Here is a 22,533-nt window from a genome sequence, read left to right as displayed (position 1 = left end):
GGGTCCCCTGCTGGAGCTGCTGCCCCCGCGACCCGATACCGGATAAGCGGTCGAAGATGGATGGATGGATGGATGTTCGGTTATTTGTGCTATAAGTTGTGCCCATTTTGGTTATGGATACTTTCTTGAGTCTGCCATTATCACTTTTACAACGCCCTCTCTTCCTTAAATTGTTACAACAGTACCGAATTAATTATGTGTTTACCTTCCAGTTGCTGCTCTTGGTCATGGATGATTTTGTCCGTAACAAATTAACAGAATGGGGATTCAGCGAGTGGATAGAGAAATTTAAAGGTAAAGTATTATCATGCTTCTTTGTTGGGTATATACTGTGTAATGTAGCCCTACAATGTAGATATGATGATATGATATGACTACTGAAATACTGAAACATATAAGCATCTACTAATACTGACATAAATATGTACATTGTTCTGCAGTACAATGATGATGTGGCCTTGACAGACCTTTTTTTTCTAAATAGCAGAAATCAGTGTTGTCCGAGACACAAGTGAAAAGAGTAACTGCTAAGCCTTTTATTGTCTTTTTCTTGTTTCTTTTGTTTCTTTTTTTTACATATTCAAGTTTTTCTTTGTTTAACTGCAATGAAATGCTTAAATTAGCTACGGTCTTGAGGCATGTGACTGGTAATTGTTGACTTTCTCAGACTATATATTTTTATTATTATTTTAGTTGTCAGTTGTTGGCACTTGACTTTGGAATTGTTACAGCTAGTAGCAGGTGTTCTGTAGCATCTTGTAGGCTGTTGCGATAAGGATCTCAGCACAAGTAGCATTGTCAATTGAGCTATAAACAAATATGTAACTCAACATTTTTTAAATACAGATGAACGCATTGACACTGAAAGTCTTTACGTTCTTGAGGATCAAGAAATCGCTGACTTGATCTCAAAAGTGGGACCAAGGGCAAAATTCAAGAACAAACTCAAGTTGTTAAAAGTAAGAGTCTGCACCGTGAAGACAATTAACACAAATAATACACAAATCTAATTGAAAGTTAAAGAAGAGTCTTTACTAGAACATTTCCTAACCATTTGCAACTATTTTCTTTTGTCAATGTAAGGAACAAAACTCAACAAATCTGGTACCAGTTAATTCTCCTGCTCAGGTAAGTTGAATATACACATACATACAAATAGGTATCCTCTATACTAAGACATGTTCCCAAATTTTCCCCAAAGGCCAAATTATGTCAAGCATGCCAAGCCAAGGACCACACAGAAAAAAGACACACACACACACACACACAGACACACACACACACACACACACACACACACACACACACAATAAAAATTAAACACCAATACAGATCATGCAAGTTGCTAAATATTGGGGCCAATCATTGGTCCATCCCTAGTGTTTAAGCCTGTATGAATATTATGTCTTTATTAAAAACTGTTATAAGTGACAAATATCTCTGTCCATCCACAGGTTTTTTCATCCACCAGTGACACCAGTGATAAAGGTATTGACTATATGTGGAGTTCATTAATCTTATTAAGGCAGTAATAAGTGTTTTGACTAAGCAACTGTATTAAGTACATCTTTTAATTTAGTGAGATCACAAACTTTGTTTTTTTTTTCAATTCAAAATTTTGTCAATAAGGGAAGAGAAAGTTGGATTTTCTGGGCGAGTCCAGCAATTCACCATCAAGAAAACGACGACATGACACTAACATAGGTATTTATATTACTTTAAAAAAAAATGCTTGCCCATTGGCTGTCAGTGAACATCTTATCTGGACACTTCACACCGTCAACAGCATACATGTTACACATTCCATAAATGTAAATCAAACTGCAGGTATCCATAGCAACAGTACGCCTAATGTTATACTGTAAAGGATCCTAAAGTGTATGCAGTGCCTATTGCACTTTGCATTCATTTACTCTCTAGACTCTTTTTTTATAGAAAAAAAACAAATTAAGCATTACCTCTTACTTGATATATGGTTCCTGCTGAATATTTCTTTCATTTTATTCTGACAGAAGACAAAAAAATACTGCGTGAAGTGAAAAACATCATGAACATTGTACACCAGAAAATACCTAACCAAGACAACAAGCTCAATATGTTCCTGAAGTAAGTATTCAGTTTAATCCATGTTCTTTGTTATACCATGGTCTGGTGTGAATACTTGAGTCGGGGGGTGTCCGTTTAAAGTGATGTAGGACACTTACTAAGTAGTTCCAGTGAAGCTGTCAGTTCAAAGTTCTAAATAAATGTGCCTCGTTTACAATTTACAACATAACAAGCTAACATCTCATGTAAAACACTAAGTGTATTCCTTCAGTGCCTCCTCCTCTGAACACCACAGGATGGCGTACAGTAAGTTATAGTTAGGGTAAGTATAGCAAGTTGCAAGAAGTTACACTGACCTTACTTTGTTTCACATTTAGCAGTTATCTCACATCCCATTCGCTTTTCAACTTACTACTTCAGGCTGCGGCTAACGGTAATACATAGATTATAGTGTTAAATCTTGATAATTTGGTGACCATGGCATGGCTGGAAAACTAGCTTGTATTGTTAAAACTATTTTCAAATTGTATTTGTTTTTCAACAATAAGGAGTTTTATTGACTTTGAATCTTGCTATCATAACTTAGCATAAAAAGAAAAAAAGCATGGATCATAATATGTGGTTTGTTAACAGTCTTGTAGAGCAAGTAATGCTAAGAGAGTGTAGTTACCTGTTAAATCAAACAGCAGTGAGGATAACATTTAAATCCAGAAACTATTCAAAGCCTGACTGACGAGTTAAGCTGGAGATACTTGCTTTTAATTTAGCATTCACATAATGGCTGCCTTGTGTGTCCTGCATCCATTGGGACTGTTGGTTGTGCACATCCTCAGAAATTGTGGCAACGCGTCTTAAAGATGAAATACGCACATGAACTAGGGGTGTGAATCTTCACTGGTTTCACAGTTTGATGTGATTACCAACAATTTTCTTCAATAGTAGTGTTACTACAAAAAGTCAAATTCATGCAGTCAGATATATTACTGACCCTTTTCTTGTTGTATCCTCTTTAAAAAAAAAAAAACACAGACAAAAACAAAAAAAGCATTGAACGTAAAATCAACAAGCTGAGTCAGTAGGCTGTAATCGTTTATGGTTGGATGCAGAAATGTCTACGTCTGCATCGTGATGTATCATAGAAATAGATAATTTCAACACCCATGAACGGTAGCGGTAGCGCAGTAGGAACACACCAAACTCACCATTGTCACAACGTGCCTAATTCAGGGCTACATGTTGTTGCTGGTGTCACTTTTTGTGCAGTGAATTAACAACTTAATAACCTCCTTGAGTGTCGCCATGTAAGTTCACAATATGCAAATCCAGAAGTTCTATACAGTCTGAGTTCTTGGGCCCTCTAGTGGAATCCTCCAGTAAGTAACACATGTATTCTGCAAGTATGTGAACAATTCCATTCACGACACAGATTAATCTCTACGCAATTGCATAGGTAATAAGCAAGTATATTTCTGGCATAAACAAGAAATACTGAGCCCTAACATTTCACAGCAACATCCGGGTCTTTAGCTGCTAAATGCCTTAATGCTCACAAGCAATGCTACTTTTGTGAGTCCGACATTAAATGCTGGAGAAGTACCACAGTGATTTATCAGAGCTTTTTGGTTTAAATCAAGTCAGATGAGTGTGGGCAAACAAAGGAAGTTGCAGGCTAAAAAAACGACGCAATGTGCAGAAGATCGTTTAAAGCCATATCGAGCTGAGGGAACTGCAAAGTATTGTGATAATTCTGTGTGGTTTCATCAACCATTGCTAATATAAAAATAATGGCAGCTTGTGTAGGCTGTTTATAGGCAGATGTATATTCTGACTTATTGCGTTTTTTTCTGCCTTGGAACTGTGCTACTAGGCTGTCAAGTCAAAACAATTACCACCAACATTGTTATTTGGCAGAAATAAAGTTTCTAATCCAATCATTTTATCTTTTTATACTATTTTACAACAGGAAGAAAATAAGAGATTTGGAGACAGACAAGCGGGAGATTGTCGGCGTCTTTGGTAAAACTGGGGCTGGAAAGAGCTCTTTGATAAATGCCGTCATTGGAGTGAAGAATCTCTTGCCCTCAGGAAGTGTCAATGCATGTACATCAGTCATGATTTAAGTCGAGGACAACAAGCAGGACCAATATCAGGCAGACATTGAGTTTATTACAAAAGAGGTAAAATGAGCAGAATGCGTGTTTAGTTGAAGCTGCGACAATCCAGTTGCTGATGCTTCCAATGTCATTAAATGAAAAGTAATTTTTTTTTTTTTAGGAGTGGAAAGATGAGCTGTGGTCCATGTTAAATTTTCTCCGAGATAATGCAGAGCAGCAACGTAGTGACGAAGAGCAAGATGATTATCGTGACACTGTGGAAAAGCTGTCAGCGCTGTATGGAAATGAATGGGAAAACAAATCTCCGGAAAACCTCATGGATAACAAATATTTCAAAGAAATTCAAGAATTTGTCCATCTCAAGAAGAAGACTTTGACATGTGAAACAGTAAGAAAAGAAATCTAATTTATCACTTCATAGAAAGCATTCTTGCCTTTCTGCCAGAGTAAAATGTTATACTTTTACAGTTATTGAGGTTTATGTAATTTATAAACTGGCTTATTACTATAATATATTAAGTATAGTATACAAGGTATTGCTGCCACGCACTGATCTTATAACGTAACAAGTTCATAGTTCTAACAATAGGTTTCACATTTTCTAATAATAAGTTTCATGTTTATCCTCTTGTACAACAGGAAGAAATTGGTAGGCATACAAATATATCACCTTCTAACAATATGTACTGGGCTTTTTGTCTTGTTATAACATGAACCATTTCATTTTAAACAGTGATTGTTACGGTTAACATTTAACATTTTTTAAACGTTTCACATTAAAACGTAAATAGTTTTCTTTGGTTGTAGTTATGCTGTGTTCCATGTAAAGGTTATACAAATTGTTAGAAGGATAGTCAGTGATGGTGTCTATAATGTCAATATAGCTATTACGGCGTGTTCCTAGTATTATTTTTCTGTTGTGTACTGAATTAGCATATCACATGAGTAACACATTACACATACACATAGTAAAGATACATTTCAGATAAATAATTGAGCACTACATTTTAATGTACTACTTTTTAATTACATTAAAAAGTAAAGTGTTATTGTGTAATTAATGCCACTTTGTTAAACAGACCAGACCTGGGTTGCATCCCATGACAAATGAACCACAGCCTCCAGTGTTGGTCTTGAAGAGCTGCATCATTTATTCACTGCGTTTTATGGTTATAGGCCTGGCCCCGGACAGTCCAGCCCAAAACAAACGATTATGAGACAGTATCCTGCTCTTATTACTAGTTAGCCTGATAATTGATTTCAAAATACTACCACTTAAGGGGTTAGGACCTAATATGTTTCTTAAATGCTTTATAATTAAACCTTCGAAAACACTTTGAGCAGGTCATCAAACTTTTGAGGCACTGGAAAGCTGCATTATTCTTCTATGATGCTCCAACCTGTAATACCCTCCCGGATAATACTAGGCACTGTCAAAATCTGATCATTAAACTTAACCTGAAATTTTGTCTCAATGTATGGTTTATTTGCTTTTTATGAATGAAGGAATATAACATTTTGCTTTTGCTGTGCCTTTCGTTGATAGTGTGATTCTATTTGCTCTTCTTTTTTTCTTCTTTTTTTATGTAATCCTTTTATGCAATTTGTAAAGCACTTTATAATTAGTTGAGTTTTTTCATATAAATGATATTGCCTTGATCAGCCCTAATCTGACTTTGTTGTTTATTGCAGGCTAAAGGCCTAGCTGCACAATTTGTCAAATACACGACAAGTGACTCAAAAGATGGAGAAGTAAAGAGGTGGTACTGGCCACTAGTGAAGTGTGTGACCATCAAGGTGCCCAATAATGATCTTCTCCAGCACGTTACACTTGTGGATCTTCCTGGAAATGGGGACCGTAACAAGAGCAGAGACAAGATGTGGAAACAGGTAATTTACTTACATGAGATGCTCTTTGTTGAGTTTTTGGAGCACTGACAATTTGTCATAATTAACTTTCTATTATGCCCCTTTAGGTTGTTGGAAGTTGTTCTACTGTGTGGGTTGTGACTGAACTAAATCGAGCAGCAGCAGAGAAAGAACCCTGGGAAATCCTGAAAAGTGCCTGCAGCCACATGGGAAATGGTGGCGAGTGTCAGCGCATTCATTTTATCTGCACAAAGTCAGATGAAATTAAAGATTTGGGATCTGATGACCAGTAAGTGATTTAAGATGATTTAAGATTTGAGTAGATAGTTAAATATAACATCCAAATCAGACACTGAGGCGTATAGGGCCAAAGAGCAGGAGTAAACACAAGAAGATAGAACGTACATATTGTCACGAATTTGAGGCTTTCGTTTTCCAAATACTTTATGATATGAGCCACGATATAATTTTTTTCTTACAGTTCAGCAGCTGCTGTTCGTGCTCTCATATTAAAAAAAAACCGGCAAGCCACGGAACAAGTGAACAAAGAATTAACCAACTCAAGATGTTTAAAGTGAGTATTTAATACTGACAGAAAATATAACAGTTTCTACAACTGCAAACCTGACTTTAAATCAAACCTTTTTTCAGAAACATTTCAACGATGGATGTTTCCAAGTGTTCACAGTGAGCTCCAAAGAGTTTCTAAGAAAGAAATATCTGGACTCAGAGGATACTGGTAGGTTAAGTCTCCATACACGAGAAGAGGATTATGTATAGCTACAATACATGTTTTGTTTTAGTTTACTTTAATTCAAACAATAAGAACTCATTGGAGTTTGACATTTTAACTGAAGTATGTGATTTCTTACAGATATACCCAAACTTCAAACATTTCTGCAAAATCTCAATGACTGTCACTCAGAGACATTGAACTATGTCTCCGGAGCTTTTGGGATTCTCTCTCTGATTCAAGGCGCCAGACGTCAAGAAGGGGTACGATCAAGTTCTCTCATTGTCTTTAGTTTTCGTTAATATAGACAGAAAATAATATTAATAGCAAACAAGTCAGCTTAAGTTAAAGTTGAAATTCAGTAAAACAGTCAACGCCAAAAAACTTTACACTAACTGTACGTACACACCGCCACCGACTTGAGCTGCAGAAAAGCTCTGGCCGCCCCGCCAAAGACGCTTGTCAAAAAGTACGGGGGAAGCTTTGTTTAGACGCTCAAGTCTAGTCAAGTGGAATTGTGTACGTACGGTAAGACTTCTTACATGTAAATGTGGCCTACAGTATACAGTCATTTTAGCTATCAAGGTGTTGATAAATACTTGCATCAAAGAGGCTACTACAGTGATTTAAGGAATACTTCACCATTTGCATATCGATTATCGATGCTGCATTGACTTTTTGAAGAAAACTATGTCTTTGTCACAAATCCACAGTGAGATAAATATATATATATATATATATATATATATATATATATATATATATATATATATATATATATATATATATATATATATATATATATATATAGACATATATATGTGTGTGTGTGTGTGTGTAAAGTTTCATTTGGATTATACTGAATGTGTTGTGTTTGATTTCAGGCTGACAAAAGAACAGATGTGTGCACAGAGCTTGAAGAAAGGATGGACCATGAACTTGATGAAATCAGAAAAACCATGCACGAGATTTGTCAGGCTTTTGAAAAGTGCCTCAGTGAGGGGGTTGAAAAGTCAAATGGTTCATGGGAAAAACTCTTGAAGTCGGTCTTACATCCTGTACGTATTTAGTTGTAATTGCATAACAACAACTAATTTGGAACTTCTTATGAATAGGTCTTTAAAATGTTTGTTTTCTTTCAGACTAAAGTAAAAGGTGGAGCTTTTCACAAGATATTGAAGTGTGTAGTTGAGAACGGTGGCACCCACATTCCAAAAAAAAAGAAAGAAATAAATCTGAATAGGAAGTTAACTTCCTGCCTGACTGACAGCATTGACGAGGAATTCAAGAAGACCTTCCCGTAAGAAATTATCTGATGAAGATATAAAACCTTGTTTTGGCCCACTTTTCAAGCTTCATTGGGAATGTCTCTAACAAACTAATTCTACATTGTTCAGTTATACAAATAATATAATACATATTGTACATATGATATTATTGAAATACAAAATTCTTAATGCTACCACTATTTAAGACCTGTTAATATGTTTCAGAAATGAAGGAAATTCTGGACCAATCAACGAGGCCCTCAATGGGTTTTCACTTGACATTGAGAAGCTGATTGAAAAGTACAAACATGTCGAACTGCAGCTGATATTTCTCAAGACAGAGGTAAGAGATGAAAATAACACCATCCTATCCATGAATCCATTGTTAGGGAAACCAAAAGATCCATATTTGTGTATTTTATTTGCTAATTAACTGTTTGTTATTAAGACTTAATATTGAAATTAATGAGTACATTTTAGCAGTTAACTTATTCATATACAGTACAATGTATATCAAGAGCTCTATCAATACAGTCAATATTGTTAGCAAGCAGATTATTGTCAGTTAAAACTGGAGATTCAAAACCCTGCCCGAATTCATGTCAAAATACAGAAGATTTTGAGATTGTCTGACCTAAGTAGGCAAACAATATGCACCACCACATGGGGGAGGCAGGTCCTACTCTGAAAATCAGTTTAAATAATGTACTGCCTTATCAATTAAAAAAGATGAGCCCTATTTGTATCACCTTGATTGTAATTAAAAGAAATGTGTTGATCTATTCTTTTTATAATCTCTCTAAAGGTAGAAAAAGTGAAGAAAAAACTCATCAAAGTCATCCGGGAGCGTAAGAAAACCATCTACAGCAGTCTGACGACAACAATAGGGGAAATTATGCAAAAATGCTATGATGGCAAGATAGAAGACCATACAACCTGACAGCAAAATAATAAATATCTACGTTAATCATGATTTTGCAGAATCTCTTTTATGACAAATACTTTCTGTTTTATTGTAGAAGCAGCAGGATTTTGGGGAGAGGGCTCGCTGAAAAAGATGAGGGACACAATTGAGAAGCATGTACGTGATTCAAAGAACATCATGTTTGAGCGGGCTAAAGATGAAATGATGAACCAGCTGAGAGACTTGATGGTTAGTCACATTTTATAATTTGTCATACATTGACATTGATACAGACACTTTCAACATTCAACTATTGTTAAAACAGAAACATACAAAGATAATGTAGCTATTAACCGTCCTGCCCTGTCTGAGCAACCCTTCAAACATACATTTCATGTAGGATTCAGTTGATCTTGAACACAACATTTGGCACTGTAAGTGATAAGTCATAAACATTTTGATGCAAATTCAGGAAGAGATCCTGACCACCCTGGAGAACACAATGCTGGAATCAATCGAGCTGTCACTCAAGACAGATGGCAACTCAATCCCAGGTAAAGGGAACATATCACAATTAATGAAAATATGATAATAATTAAAATACTGTGAATACTTTATTGAAAGTCAACTAAGTTGGCACTTGATATTAACAGTATGTTGTTGTTTTTTTAGATGTTACAGAAGAGCTTCAGAAGGTGACGAGCCACTACATTGAACTGGAAAGGAAAGTCCAATCTGAAGACCCATCACAAGCTTGGTAAACATTTGTTTAATTTTATTTTTTGACACTACTAATACTATGATGGAACTAAACCTGAATAACAATGACACAATGTTCTAACATTAAGCAATTTTGGTTGGTTACATTTCAATTAGGATTCTAATCTGCGCCATGAAATTACCAACTTCTTCTCTGGAGATTACCAATGTTAAACTTCACATCCACACTTCTGCTCTCCCTCTGACAGATTAGATAGAGCGAGACTCATCCAAAGGCTTGAGTCTGACACAACACTCTCCGATTGGTCAAAACTATGTTTCTGTTAACCCTTTCCTTGATGGGGTTACAGGTGCATAGCATTGGCGACACCAACACATGATGTTAAACTTGTTTCAAGCCCTTTGGACCTGTAATTGTTTGTCCTCTGTCACTAACAGACAAGTTTGCAAACTCTAACTTGAAGCACAAAAATAGGGATTTTTTGTTTTCATTTTTTTATGAGATGGCTTGACCCCCCCTAAAAAGGGTCTAAAATTGCCAGTGATGCTAACTGATTCTTTTAAACACTCTAGTCTAAACCGTTGACCCAGCATCTGCAGTGTTTCTGATTCAATGATATGAAAAGGTACATTGAAGTGAAACTGATGATTCAAACAGATGATATGATAGATGATATAACAGCTTTACTGATTGTCATTACTGTTTAATGTCACAACCTCTCTGTGTATCTCTCTGGTGGATGTTTCAAGTTTGCTCCCTGAAGAGAAACAGCAGAGGCCAGACTACCCACTGAAGGTCCTGCAGGCTCACTGATTACTGATGTCAGGTCTCTGGATTTAGTCTTAACCATTTTAATTATCTCTGTTCTTTTAAGTGTTGTTTGGTGTAAATATTGGAACCATTATTCCCATGCTTATACTACTAGTATTTTTATCATTCATTCCTTTGATATTTTCAGAAATATTCCATGTCGTTCATGTTTTCAGCTGGAAACTCCATTAAAACTTTAAAATGTTCCACATCTTTCATACATTCCGGGTACTATTTAACTTTCAAAATCCCACTTAAACTTCCAAAACAAAATGTTAAACTTCATTTGAAGCATAGCAAAATGACCTTAGGTTTTTACACTGTACGGGTCTTAGCCATCGTTCCACTGGGATGTCCCAGTGACATTTTTTAAAAAGATTTAACAGTTTTTTCTCATATAATATTTTCATGTTCTATATTGGTCAAGTGAGATGGCATTTCAATGATTTGAGTTACCTCCTCTATACACTAAACATCTCATGAAGGTGTTTGGATGAACACTGAAATGTCTTGTGTTTTATATTTTTAACCTATTGTTGTCAAATCAAAGCTTTGTTGAAACAACAATTACCTGGATGCGTAATTGAATCTCCATAGACAGATTATAGATGTCTAATTTAAATTCACAGTATCTTGTGTTTTTTTTTTCTTCAAGTGTGCTTGTTTGGTGATTGCACCATTTTGAATATGCAACCAATTACTTTTACTCTTAAAGGGTTTTTTAATTTTGTACGCATTTATTAATACATTGCTTTGAGAATGCATTCGTAAAGTGTGGTATGAACTTAATCCCTGAGGTGATGTATTATATATTTTCCTTTTTATTTCTTCAAATTCTATGTTCTCAATGTATATGCATGATATACGAAATTGCTTTCCATGGTTCTAAACATTGTGTTAAAATGATTGTCATGAAGACTAATGACAGTTGGACATAACAAGTGAACTTGAAGCAGGAAATTGTGGTTTAGAATTGAACTGACAGGAACATTTCTACGAGGAAGACAGGAAAGAAGGGCCTCGTGCAAACATGTTCATGGCGTGAAGCTTCTTGCCTCTTAGTAATATTGAGTACAGCCCCTTTACACGTAACTACAGTGCATACTCTAGGCTGGATTTGGAATTAACTTTTTAAAGATGATCTTGATCATTTTTCTTTTCATGTTGAAGGACATAACCGTTCCTTAATGCAAATACAAGTTTGTGTATTTGAGTCTTCAGTCATATATAAAAAATAATGAGATATATGTTAGTAAACCATTTTATCTGGCTTCTTGTCATTTACTGAACAATTGTTTTGTTTTTAATGTTCACTGATTCTAAATGTATTTGATATTGTATACCTTAATAAAGTTAACATATTTCAAAGCTATACATGTAAAATGTTTCATGTATCGGGGCAAATATTTTTCCAACTGTGTTCTTTTCTTACTTAAAAGTCCCAAAAGTACTTACCTTTGTTTCCTCATACAAATCAGAATTACAGTACCCAAGTTTCTTTTAGAAGGTTAGGCATGTTACTAGGCTTTTGAGAAACAGGTCAGTTTAAAGAATGTTTAATTTTCAGCGTTGTACACACCAATTTAGCCTTGGATCCCACAGATGATATACTGTACATTTGGCTAGATCTGTGTTTTGTTTGTGCTACATTTGGTTCTCACAATTATTGTTCTTTCCCATCAGTCTCTCTATGAAACAGTGTATGCAAGGTTTGCTGTGTGCTTGTTTATCCAGAACATTCACTTGTGTTCAGGTGACAGTAATAATAGTAATAACTGCTCTTTGTGTCCTAAGTTTTAGTTTAGGTTTGGTAAGGTGTGTTTTTATTTAGAAAAATTGTTAAATGCAGATATTCATGTAAGTAAATTGCAACTGACTGAAGCCAGAAAATGAAACATGTGGACACACTGATGGGCCATACATTTTGAAGGCATCATGTTTATTTATGATTTTTGATTACTGAGGTTTATACAGTGTTAAAAAAAGAACCAATCAAAATGGGTATTCAATTTGTTAATGCTGTGCAAGAAAAATGTCTAAATGTATTTGTTTTCTTAAGCAACAAAGTCACTCTATAAACTCACTAATATCTGTCTGATACATAGAACAGGACATCCTCACTCAAGGTTACTGTGGATTTTACTCCAGTTTTGAATATGGGTTAAAATCAAATTAGAATTAAAGTCAAATTAGAAAGATGAGTGTCATGATAGAGAGACATAACAATAATATTGGTGGCATGATATCTGGAAACCACACACTAACCACACACTGGAAACCCCTTTTTGTAGGCAAGTTTGTCTAAAGGTCAATTCCTCTTCGACAGTTTGAATTGATGTTGCATAAGTTGTCTGTTTTGGGTGTGTGTAATGGTTAGCAGCTGTTGGTACCAGGAAATTTAAAGTGATGAGCACACAATAGTAATAATTTTACCACAACGGCTTTACTGAAAAAAAAACAAAAAAAACTTAGGTTTTCCGGTAGGGCCTCAAGCATTGCATGTAACACTTACATGCAATGCTTGCACATTTCCGGAATAAGCGCTGACATGGACACGAGTGACCGCTGTTATAGGCACTGCAAAAAAAACAACTCAGTTCTCAATCTCAACACGCTTTCCTTCACAGATGGTCAACAGATTTAACAAATAGACTCCCATCTTCACCAATTAAAGCTGGTTTATTTAGTTACTTTGGTCAAACCCAATCTTAATTCATTTAAAGTGCATTCTGATCTATCGAGTTCACTGCGGTAATATAATGCATCTTGATTGTATCTCCACAGGGCATACATTATTGTTATCGACTCTCTGAACAATTAGGAGATTTTTAAAAGTTAATGATATTGGATGACAACTTGGTTTAGCAGTTTCATGATAAAATACTGGAAATATTGAAAAAGGAAATACTGATAAACCCTGTTTACTATAATTTGGTAAAGTGCCCCATCTTGCTTCATATATTATATGTGCTGATCTTAAGAAGCTTGCCAGTCTTGTGGACTTAAAATACACTTTGAATGGCTATAATACAGAAATATGTGTATGTCTACTGTGAGAGCTATTTTTGTAATTGCAGTATGAATCATGTTGCACATACAACATAGTGAATAAGTCTCATTAGTTGAAGTGTGTTGAAGTGATGTAAAAATCTTTTAAGTTTCTTCCTCACACGGCAGCAACAGGTGTAGTCAACTTGGTTTTGTGATGGTAACAATAGATTTCATTCATTGTCCAGTTTCTCAGAAGAAACAAAATAGTATAAAAATGTCCATAGAAACCTCTGAAAGAGCTGCAGCATAGTTTACTTCTCCACTGTGTTTATGGCTTTATGACCTTAATGTAGTACAAAATGAAAAATATCTTAAACATAATCACTATTTGATGACCAGAAATATGTTTCTAAATCACTAAACTAAGGAAATGTACCATTATAAATAGTATATGCAAGAGTTTCGCAAGAGTCCCGAAGACTTGTGGTCCTAGGTATACCTAACCTGGTGGAGCGTGCGCCCCTTGTGCGGAGGCCCAGTCCCTTTGCTGCATGTAGTTCCCCCTTTTTTCTCTCCTTTCATGCCTAATCTGTCTGATCAAATAAAGGCCTAATATGGCAAAAAACATAGTCTTTAAAAAATAAAAATAGTCCGGAAAATTAAAAAATCTCAGAATTTATAGATCATAGAAAACATGACAATTTGGCATTTTAAATAAATTTAAAAACATGTTTAAGAGACCATACAATAATGTTAGCAAACAAGATCAATACACTGTATACTACTGCGGAGAAGTATAAAGTCAATGTGGTATTGCAGTATACAAATGAATGTACTAATTCATTACATTTCATTCATTACATGAGGGAAGAATATGTCCACTTTAGTCTTTCACATGGAGAGTGGACAATAAGAGAAAACCAAAGATAATCTGTCTTGCATCTACTGTAACATGGCCTTAATAATTTTGCTCTGTAGTTTTCCAGAGGAAACGCCACACTGAGTGTCTCCTATGCGTCTCATGTTATGAAAAGCCACATTATAACAATAAGACCATGTGTAAACAAAGATATTAAAAAATGTTTTAATTTGGCATTGATTTAAGCCAAATGTTGAAACACACTGAAATGTCTCAGAGTATTGTAAACTCAGCACCATTTAATAAAGAAACAAAGCACAGGTAATCAAAGCCCTTGAACAAAAAAGTTAATGAACCATGTTCACTTAAATACTCTTTTTTATGGAAATCACATTGTGTGAATGTGAGCGGGAAACGTGTGTTTGTAAATTCTCTTACAGCTATAAGCTCTAAATGTTTATGAACACAATTGGTAAATGTATGCATGCTTAAATCTTACAGATAGCAAAGGCATAATTCCATTGAAACATTTCAGCAAGCGACAGTCAACAGCAATAGCATTGTGTTGATGTGTATTAATGAGCTAAAGTGTGGTAGTGAATAACATCATTTGAATTTCAGAAGGTAGATTAGACAATCATAATAGCAGCGCTGACTGGAGTTTTGGTGGTGCAACGTTTGTACTCAAAGACTAAAAAATCAAGTTCACAGGTCAGGGGATGTTGAGTCTCCTGTTAACCCAGGGAGTGCTGCTTCTTCAGGCTGTCTGAGCGCCTCACTCTCTCCTCTGGGGTCTTTCTGTACCAGCTCCTGAGAGGAAACATAGGCATCAATAAAAGCTCAAATTCATGCATATATGTACACTTTTGCCTTTAGGGAGTGGTGATTAAAATGGTGTTGGAATTACAGTTAATTATTTAAATTGACAAAATGTTACCAAAATGCAAGTTAGCAAAGTCTACTACTGGGTATCCACTACTTTGTATTTTCTGATCAGTGAAATATAAACAGCACATAAAATGTAAAAAGTTTAATGCATTGGCCTTGGTAATCAGGACAGGAGCAAACCAACAAGCCTATCACATTTTCCTTAGTAGTAGAGCAAAGAATGTATCTTGAATAATGTAGAGTTTATGTGATTTATGATAGCAATATAAGGCGCTTTGCAGTTATGGTGAAACAAGTGTAAACTGACCCCTGGCGGTTCAGCTGGCCTGGAACAGGAGAATGTTGGCCTTGGCTTGGCTTCGGGACTCTGGAAAAGGAAAAAAAAGGATAGAGAGCTGATTTTCTGGGGACAATGAACACAGGAAAAAACAGTTTAAAATCCAAAATAAAAACAAGGAGTTACAAAATGCCCACAGCTGTGTTTGAAACCTGTTGGTAGTTGGGCTCTTTGGCTTCTGCTGCATCTTCCTAGCCTGTGCTGGGGATTGACCAACCCTGAAGGGTTACCAAATACATCCAATAAAAACACTGCTGATCACTAGATATTTTAAAACATTTACATTTAAAACCACATTTCATCTGCTATGTAAGGATGTGTTCCTCTTTCCCATCTTACCTCTTTTTCCTGTCCATAGACCTTTGTGTGGCGACAGACAGAACAACTCTCTCCTTGGGGCACTTGGCTTTTTCCTGCAGGTTCGACACAGTCAGTAAATAACATAGTTTAGAATAGAAGTATCTGACATTGACAGCTTTGAGAGACAAGGCATGATTAAGTTGCCACAAAACAGTGTTTCTCCACTGTAAGTCACTATTTTAAGTTTCGTAATCAAAGTGATATATAAATATAGCTCATCATTATTTTTATTTTAAGGTAGACCAGTTATAATTAATCTTAAATGGAGTTCCTGAGTTATGACTTACTTGATTCAACTTTGGTATACATTACACAAATTGTCCAAACAAATGCTTTAGTGCTCACCAAGCACAAGATCAAACTCAAGTTAGTTTTTAAGTTCATACTGAGAGTAAAAAGAAGTCTGAACTTTGATTTTAATGTCACCTTATTCTAATTATACTGTATATAACGATGGGGTTGATTGCAAGCCTGTGTTTTTAGGTTACCATTTCTCGCAGCTTCCTCTCTGCTCGGAGCTCCCTGTCCTGCTGCAGTAATGATAATCGATCCCCCAGAGGCATTTCAAAGAAGATGTCGTGGATGTCATAAAGGGCCGCACGTAACTGAGGGACAAAAGATCCACGCATAAACACAAAGAAAGATGGACCTCTGCTGTCTGCAGACAGTAAGTACACATTCATACCTGGGCTCTAACTCTGCCCTGCAGGGAGCGATCTTGTGCTGAGCAGAGGCCTCTCTTCTGTGGAGCTTCAGTCTGAAATGTACGGATGAATTCCTGTGTATCCTAAGCACACATATACACAGGACACATTCATAAACATAGTTTTTCCCATAGTTGCTAACATGACAATTAGTAATATAATACAATAACACATGTTACACTCACATTAGTGGTACCGATTAGTTGTACAAATTTATTAGCATGTGCTTTTTGTGTGTATGTGAGAGTGTTATCTCACCAGGATAGTCTGGCGCAGGTGTCTGACCTTCTCTGTTTTGAGTAGACTGCGAGTGAGAAAGCCGCGAATGATTGCGTTGATACGACAGAACGCTCTCTGTTGCTCTGATGTCTGGAGAACACGACAAGGACACAAGAAGAAGGGAATGTGAAGATAGAAACACAGAGAGGGTTTGGGAAAATAAAGGTCCTTCTATTGTATAAACACATATAGTCAAACAGCCTTTTGTCTACTTTGGCATACTCACCAGACTTAGCCTTGCTCGAGGTTTGCTAACTGCCCATGTGGGCCCCCACAGATAGACGGGAGGCTGGACGGAGGGAGAGGCTACAACGGAACATTCAGGACTGGGAAAACCTTGAGAAAGGAGCAAACAAAAAATGTCTGTGTAAGAGGAAACCACAAGTGATGGCACCAATTTATCTTTTTTTAAATTGTTAAATGATTGTTGATTGTAAATGTTAAATGAGAAGTTGTCCTGTACAGTAGTAAATACAAACTGTAGCTCAGAATATAGACAGAAAGCTCCAGTATTAGGTTTTAGCTTTTCAAAAGGGCACCAAAAAAAACTTGGGCACGCTATCTCCACAATACCGTTCTGTCTCTGAGTATGCAGCCTTTTCTCACAACTATTTACACACTTTAACACAGTCATAAGTGTGCGTGCTGAAGCAGTACCTTTACTGTGTCCAGGTGATCGCTCAGATGTGTGTGTGTGGGCAGGGCTTAGTCCCGGGCAGGAAGGGCTCCCAACAGGACGGCTGTCACTCACAGACCTACAGTTCCACCCACAAACATCCCCACTCAAAAGCCGCACACCCCCATGCTCCCCCAGTCTACTCTCTGTCTCCTCCAGCTCCTTAAGGTTACAGTACACACACACACACACACACACAAACACTCCTCATTACTTTAGCCTTGAGCAAAAGAGAACAAAATTCACACTTCTGTTGCTACTAAATAACAAAATACATTTAGCAAATATTCTTGTTGCTTTTCTTGGCAATTTGTAAAATAACTGATAAAATACTACGCAAAAAAAAGAAAAATTGCTTTCTACTTCTATTAGACTAGATGTGTGATTGTGTGATTCCATGTGCTGACCAGACGAAGGCGCTGTTGCTCTTTCTCCTGCTCAGCCAAGAGCAGAGACATCTGAAAGACATGCTCCTCCTCCAGACGCCTCTGCATGTCCTCCAGAGCGTGTGCTCGCCTCTGGGTCTCCTCTGTTGATGTGCACAAATAAATATACGTAAAATCATTTATCTTTTAAAGTTTTTCATCATTTTCTTTCACTTTTCATTTCTCCATCTAACAACATCTAACCTTAAAGCTGCAGTGGAGGAAACAGTGGAAATTACACAATTTAACTCTGTAGATCATAGTAAATATTAGAGAGACTCACCTGTCTTGCTGGCCTGTGCCTCAGCTGCATTTCTGACCAGGACAGTTGGTGTAATCTGTCCATTGTTTGTCCCTTGAGTGTCTTCAGGCTTCATCTTGAGTGTGACCTGAGCCATGTCAGGAGACATGCGGGGCCTCAGCAGAGATGGCGAGAGACTATCTACCTCAAACGACTGGTTTAAGGGGGCTGCAGGGGTGCGCCAACTTGGAGCCTTCCATGTCACTCCTGCCATGAAGCGAGGAACCCTTTCCTGACTGCGGTCTATGTGCTCAACTCCAGAGTGGTTGCTATGCAGCTGGTTATCCAGGGTGTGGCAGCGCCGGCGAAATCCTGCGGCCAGATAGTCATGGTGTCCCTTCGGGCTAAGCCCTGAGGCACTACCGGGGCTACAGATCTCCTGCACTGGACTGGTACCACAGTGACTTGCTCGATAATTGCCACTCCTGCTTACACCACCACTGCTTTCAAAGCCCGCAGAGCCCCAGTGATCGGGAGACTTTACAGCCCCTGAGAGACCTGCTCCCCAGTCTGCCATGCCAGCACTTTCCCCTGACCTTCTTGGACTTTGGGGAATTAGGTCTGCTGGGCCGATGGGAAATGAAATATGGATATTCCCTGTAGAAAATGGACGGGGTCTGCGTCTCTGTACATGGGGACTAATGCTGGACTCCGGACTGGGGAGACGAGCAAACTGGTCAGGTAGACTAGGAGAGAGGCAGCCAGACTGTTGAGGACTGTGGTCGTACAGAGTCTGGTGCTGGATGTGGGTCTGAGGTTGGCCAATAGGGCTATGGTGCAGACTGAACCCAAACTCAACGCCTGTGTCCCCTATGGGACTGTTGCTCTTATTCTCCGTGTCAGAGACGGTCTCCAGCGGTGGATTCCTCGTGACTGTGTGGATGATTTTTGACCCCTGCTGACTCCGCTCTTTCTTCACATATTCCCTTGATCTCTTAAGAAGACTGTCCAAACTTATGTCCTCGTCCTCCTCCTCTTCCTCCTCACTTTTCTCTCCCCTCTCCACCACAACATCCTCCACTACCTTGCAGCCATTGAGGATGGGGGTCTCAGAGCACGTAGTGGCTGGCTCATCATTTGTCTGAAGCCCAAACCCAGGGATTCTGGGAAGTCCAGGAGAGTCAATGACCAGGGTGTAGCCACTGACTGTTGCAGATTTAGAAACTGGCATCTTTACAACATCTTCACTTGGTACTGCATGTGCCTGTACAGAGACCATGACCAATTAACAAATAATTAATTGCTTAAATAAAAAGCGACTATAAAGAATGTTCAGCTGAAGGTGTAATATGCCCCAAACTAGAGTGGTTTAAAGCAGTTCACTCATAAATAAAATTGACAATTAAAAGGAAAAAAAACGGAAACCCAGTGTTTGTTTTCAACAAATTGTCAGGTGCCTAAACTAAAAAGTCACTTGTCAAGTAACCAAATTCAAAATTAACTATTCTAAAGTCTGAATACTATTGTCTGCCTAAACCCAATCCTAACCTGGCCTAGCCTTCCAACATGAAAAATCTAAGAAGCCTAAAGTTAATCTTAACCTGAAGACACTGAATGCGTACATGCTATTTCCACATCTATCATCACCTGAAACTCTTTAGTGTCACACTTATATGTATCCAGATATCTTAATAAATAGCTCTGTCTGGATTGTTGATGTTGGTGTTCCAGTAAAAATACACATACAGTATATCCTTTGGTTGTGATAGAAACACATCACAGAGGCAACAGTAACTACAGACAATAACTGGCTAATCACTTTTATTGAAAGTTCAGAAATTTCATGACAATAGCTGATTTGGAAAATATTGCTTCAGAGAGTTTAGGTGAGATAAAAAGGCTGTCATCAGGCAAAAATAGCACAGCCTGCCAGAGACAGTACAGTGTTCAATGTATTTAAGTCTGCTGAGTGTCATGAGAGATTCTGGGACAGACTGTAATTTAGTTTTTGAGCTACATCGTGGGACTGGCACATGGACCTATTTTGCATATGGGCATATTTGAGATGAAGTGTGTTTATGACATAAACAAAGTGGCTTAGTGTTCACCATACTGTGCAACTGACCTGAGCTTGGTCCAGTTTGTCCTGAACCCGAGCCAAAAGGTTGTTATTCTGCTGGTTCTGCCTGTCCAACTCCAGCTGCACCGCTCTCCGCCTGTGGTCACACATCTCACTGCGCTGCTCTGCACTCAACTGGATAATGAAAATACACACATTTTTTACTATTTTCAAAAACATGTACCTCTTGGGCAACATTTTAGCTCAAAAAGACCAAAGCAATACCATGTGAGGAAAGATTAGTCAATCACTAGTTAGGATAAATTCCCAATGCACAAAATGTATTTCAAGGTTTGTTTCTATTTCTTTATTTTCAGCATTACTGATAACACAATCAATCGTCTTCCACTATATGTTTGTGTCTCCTTTGTTTGAGTGGAAGAGAAATCCGCAATGATCCTTTGCCTCTTATTGGCTTTCAATCATGTGGCTATTTCTGAAAAGTTGTTTTGTCAGCAGTCACTAGCAGACGGATTCTCCTGACTAACATCAAACAGCCTTGATGTTCCTCATTATCAATTATCTACTCTCTCTTTCTCCTGCCAACTGCTGATCTAATTGGGACTACTCAGCACACAAGCTTCAGATATATTAAGTAGGTATCAAGAAAAAATGTGATTATCTTTCAGTATTTTTATGTTTTTGGACATCTGTTTGTTATACCTAAAATATGTATCAAAACATCGGTCTCATTGTAACTAACTGAACAGTGTAAGCAAGGCTATCTGTTATATGCAGCATAAACCCAGCCACAGCAGGACAGTGGCAGTTATACAGAGTGTCTAGAGAAACCAAAAAGCAGACCCACCTTTGTGGTATTTACTTTTCCTCCTAAAAACGTTCATAAAGTATGGCTTCTTTTCATTAAGAAACTTTAGAAACTGTAATTGTGTTCAGCTACATCTTGTTTTGTCACGTTAGGATACATATTCATGTTAATCTCATGTTTATTTCTCCCTCACCAGAGGCGAAAGCACAGCTCTTCCATGGAAGCGGATGACGGAGAGAGCCTTCAGGGACCACTGTGGCTCAAATGCCGTCTTCTTGAATTTCCCCCCCTCCTGCGGTATGGCCAAACTCCGCAGACAGAAGTCTTCATAGCTCTCCATCTCTGGACACCCACACATCCACACTCTGAATAGGAAACACACACCATGTAGCTTCGTCACCCAGCTGTTAAATTGAATGGAGAGTGTGGAATTAGATGGATGTCAACAAGTCAGAGAAAATGTATGTAAGTATGGACTGCACTGGGTGTGGATCACTACAGGAAACTACTTCATATGTGGAAGAGCAGGACAAATCCCTACAACAAAAGAGCTTCTGTCTGCCCTAAATGGTTTTATCACTCTCATCACATTCCTGCCATTCCTTGTCAGACTCTGCTGGTGACTGACTTCCATTTCATGGAAATGCATATGGAATCGTGTATCTATACAGTTTTTATTTCTGAAATGCCTGTCAGCAAATGGATAGTAGCCCACAGAATGCAAAGCACAGATCTTTCTCAGTGTAAGGGCGTTAGCCCACGTGCACAGTTGTTATAATGGCTAGCTATAGGCTATAGATGAAATTAAAACATAAATCCAGGGAAAACGGATTTGTAATTATGGATGGTACTTTTAGAGATCATTTATCAAAATTGCCTTCCGTCGGTTAGGTTTTGATTCAACCTGGGGTCCTTAATGCCAGTAACCTAACGTTAGTGGTCTTCAGTCAATCTTTTCCTGCACACTGATTCATTCCAGCCTAATGACATCACAGTAGAGGTGGGAATCGGTTTCTTTTTGTACCCAGCTTTTATAGAGCACGCTTGATACCGGCCACTTAACCTTAAAGTCTATAATATATTCGTATTCACGGCAGCTTTTGATACCATAAAGACGTTTTAGTCCAGATGTTTCCTGGCAGAATGACAGCTGATAACGTTACACGCCTGAATAAATGCTCGTTACCCATGTATTACCTTCAAATGGCCTTACCTTAAATCTCCTCTCCTTTCTCCCGACGGGTTTGACACGCACAAATGTCGCAGGGGAACATCAAAGTGCGGGTATAATATGTTTCTCCTTCAATCTCGGATTAGCCGTCATCATCTGTTTCAACTCTTCCGGGCTCCAACAGCGCCTCCTAGCAACAGTGCGCCGGCCACGTTCCATTATGGTCCACGCGACCTGTTTACGTTGCTA

At 37.7% G+C, this 22,533-nt stretch overlaps 2 protein-coding genes and 1 long non-coding RNA gene across 5 annotated transcripts in view; 2 read left to right on the top strand and 1 right to left on the bottom strand.

Annotated features, from left to right (window-relative positions):
• Positions 1-11,834, top strand: part of LOC117957395 (nuclear GTPase SLIP-GC-like) — a 12,888-nt gene extending 1,054 nt beyond the window's left edge. The window contains 21 exon segments of the mRNA XM_034893077.1: positions 213-294; positions 847-960; positions 1,082-1,128; positions 1,455-1,488; positions 1,630-1,704; positions 2,016-2,106; positions 4,010-4,223; positions 4,321-4,548; positions 5,853-6,050; positions 6,137-6,318; positions 6,511-6,607; positions 6,681-6,768; positions 6,904-7,025; positions 7,647-7,820; positions 7,905-8,062; positions 8,256-8,373; positions 8,836-8,944; positions 9,050-9,183; positions 9,407-9,488; positions 9,607-9,691; positions 10,404-11,834. Coding sequence (XP_034748968.1) covers positions 228-294; positions 847-960; positions 1,082-1,128; positions 1,455-1,488; positions 1,630-1,704; positions 2,016-2,106; positions 4,010-4,223; positions 4,321-4,548; positions 5,853-6,050; positions 6,137-6,318; positions 6,511-6,607; positions 6,681-6,768; positions 6,904-7,025; positions 7,647-7,820; positions 7,905-8,062; positions 8,256-8,373; positions 8,836-8,944; positions 9,050-9,183; positions 9,407-9,488; positions 9,607-9,691; positions 10,404-10,416 — 2,430 coding nt within the window. The 5' untranslated portion in view covers positions 213-227 and the 3' untranslated portion in view covers positions 10,417-11,834.
• The window catches only part of LOC117957396, a 25,713-nt gene extending 3,548 nt beyond the window's left edge, over positions 1-22,165 (top strand). The window contains exons 2-3 of the long non-coding RNA XR_004659505.1: positions 16,293-16,301; positions 22,151-22,165. This is a non-coding gene — a long non-coding RNA (uncharacterized LOC117957396). The remainder of the gene's footprint in view (positions 1-16,292; positions 16,302-22,150) is intronic.
• On the bottom strand, positions 14,336-22,470 carry LOC117957393 (centriolar coiled-coil protein of 110 kDa-like). Of its 3 annotated transcripts, none has more exons than XM_034893074.1 (14): positions 22,311-22,470; positions 21,307-21,517; positions 20,351-20,479; positions 18,268-19,489; positions 17,967-18,088; positions 17,541-17,721; positions 17,110-17,219; positions 16,863-16,982; positions 16,586-16,687; positions 16,389-16,505; positions 15,880-15,953; positions 15,693-15,758; positions 15,511-15,570; positions 14,336-15,125 (listed from the first exon to the last, which is right to left on the bottom strand). In XM_034893074.1, the coding sequence occupies exons 2-14, from the start codon at positions 21,469-21,471 to the stop codon at positions 15,050-15,052; spliced, it is 2,544 nt and encodes an 847-aa protein (XP_034748965.1). In that variant the 5' UTR covers positions 21,472-21,517; positions 22,311-22,470; the 3' UTR covers positions 14,336-15,049. The 3 variants fall into 3 exon arrangements, with proteins under 3 accessions (XP_034748965.1, XP_034748966.1, XP_034748967.1); XM_034893075.1 differs by having other exon boundaries at positions 21,307-21,478; XM_034893076.1 differs by lacking the exon at positions 22,311-22,470 and having other exon boundaries at positions 16,863-16,973; positions 21,307-21,634.
• Positions 22,471-22,533: the final 63 nt, after the last annotated feature.

This window comes from Etheostoma cragini, chromosome 15, assembly GCF_013103735.1.
Source record: "Etheostoma cragini isolate CJK2018 chromosome 15, CSU_Ecrag_1.0, whole genome shotgun sequence".
Classification (NCBI taxonomy): Eukaryota; Metazoa; Chordata; class Actinopteri; order Perciformes; family Percidae; genus Etheostoma; species Etheostoma cragini.
This window is presented reverse-complemented; position numbering and strand designations above follow the sequence as displayed.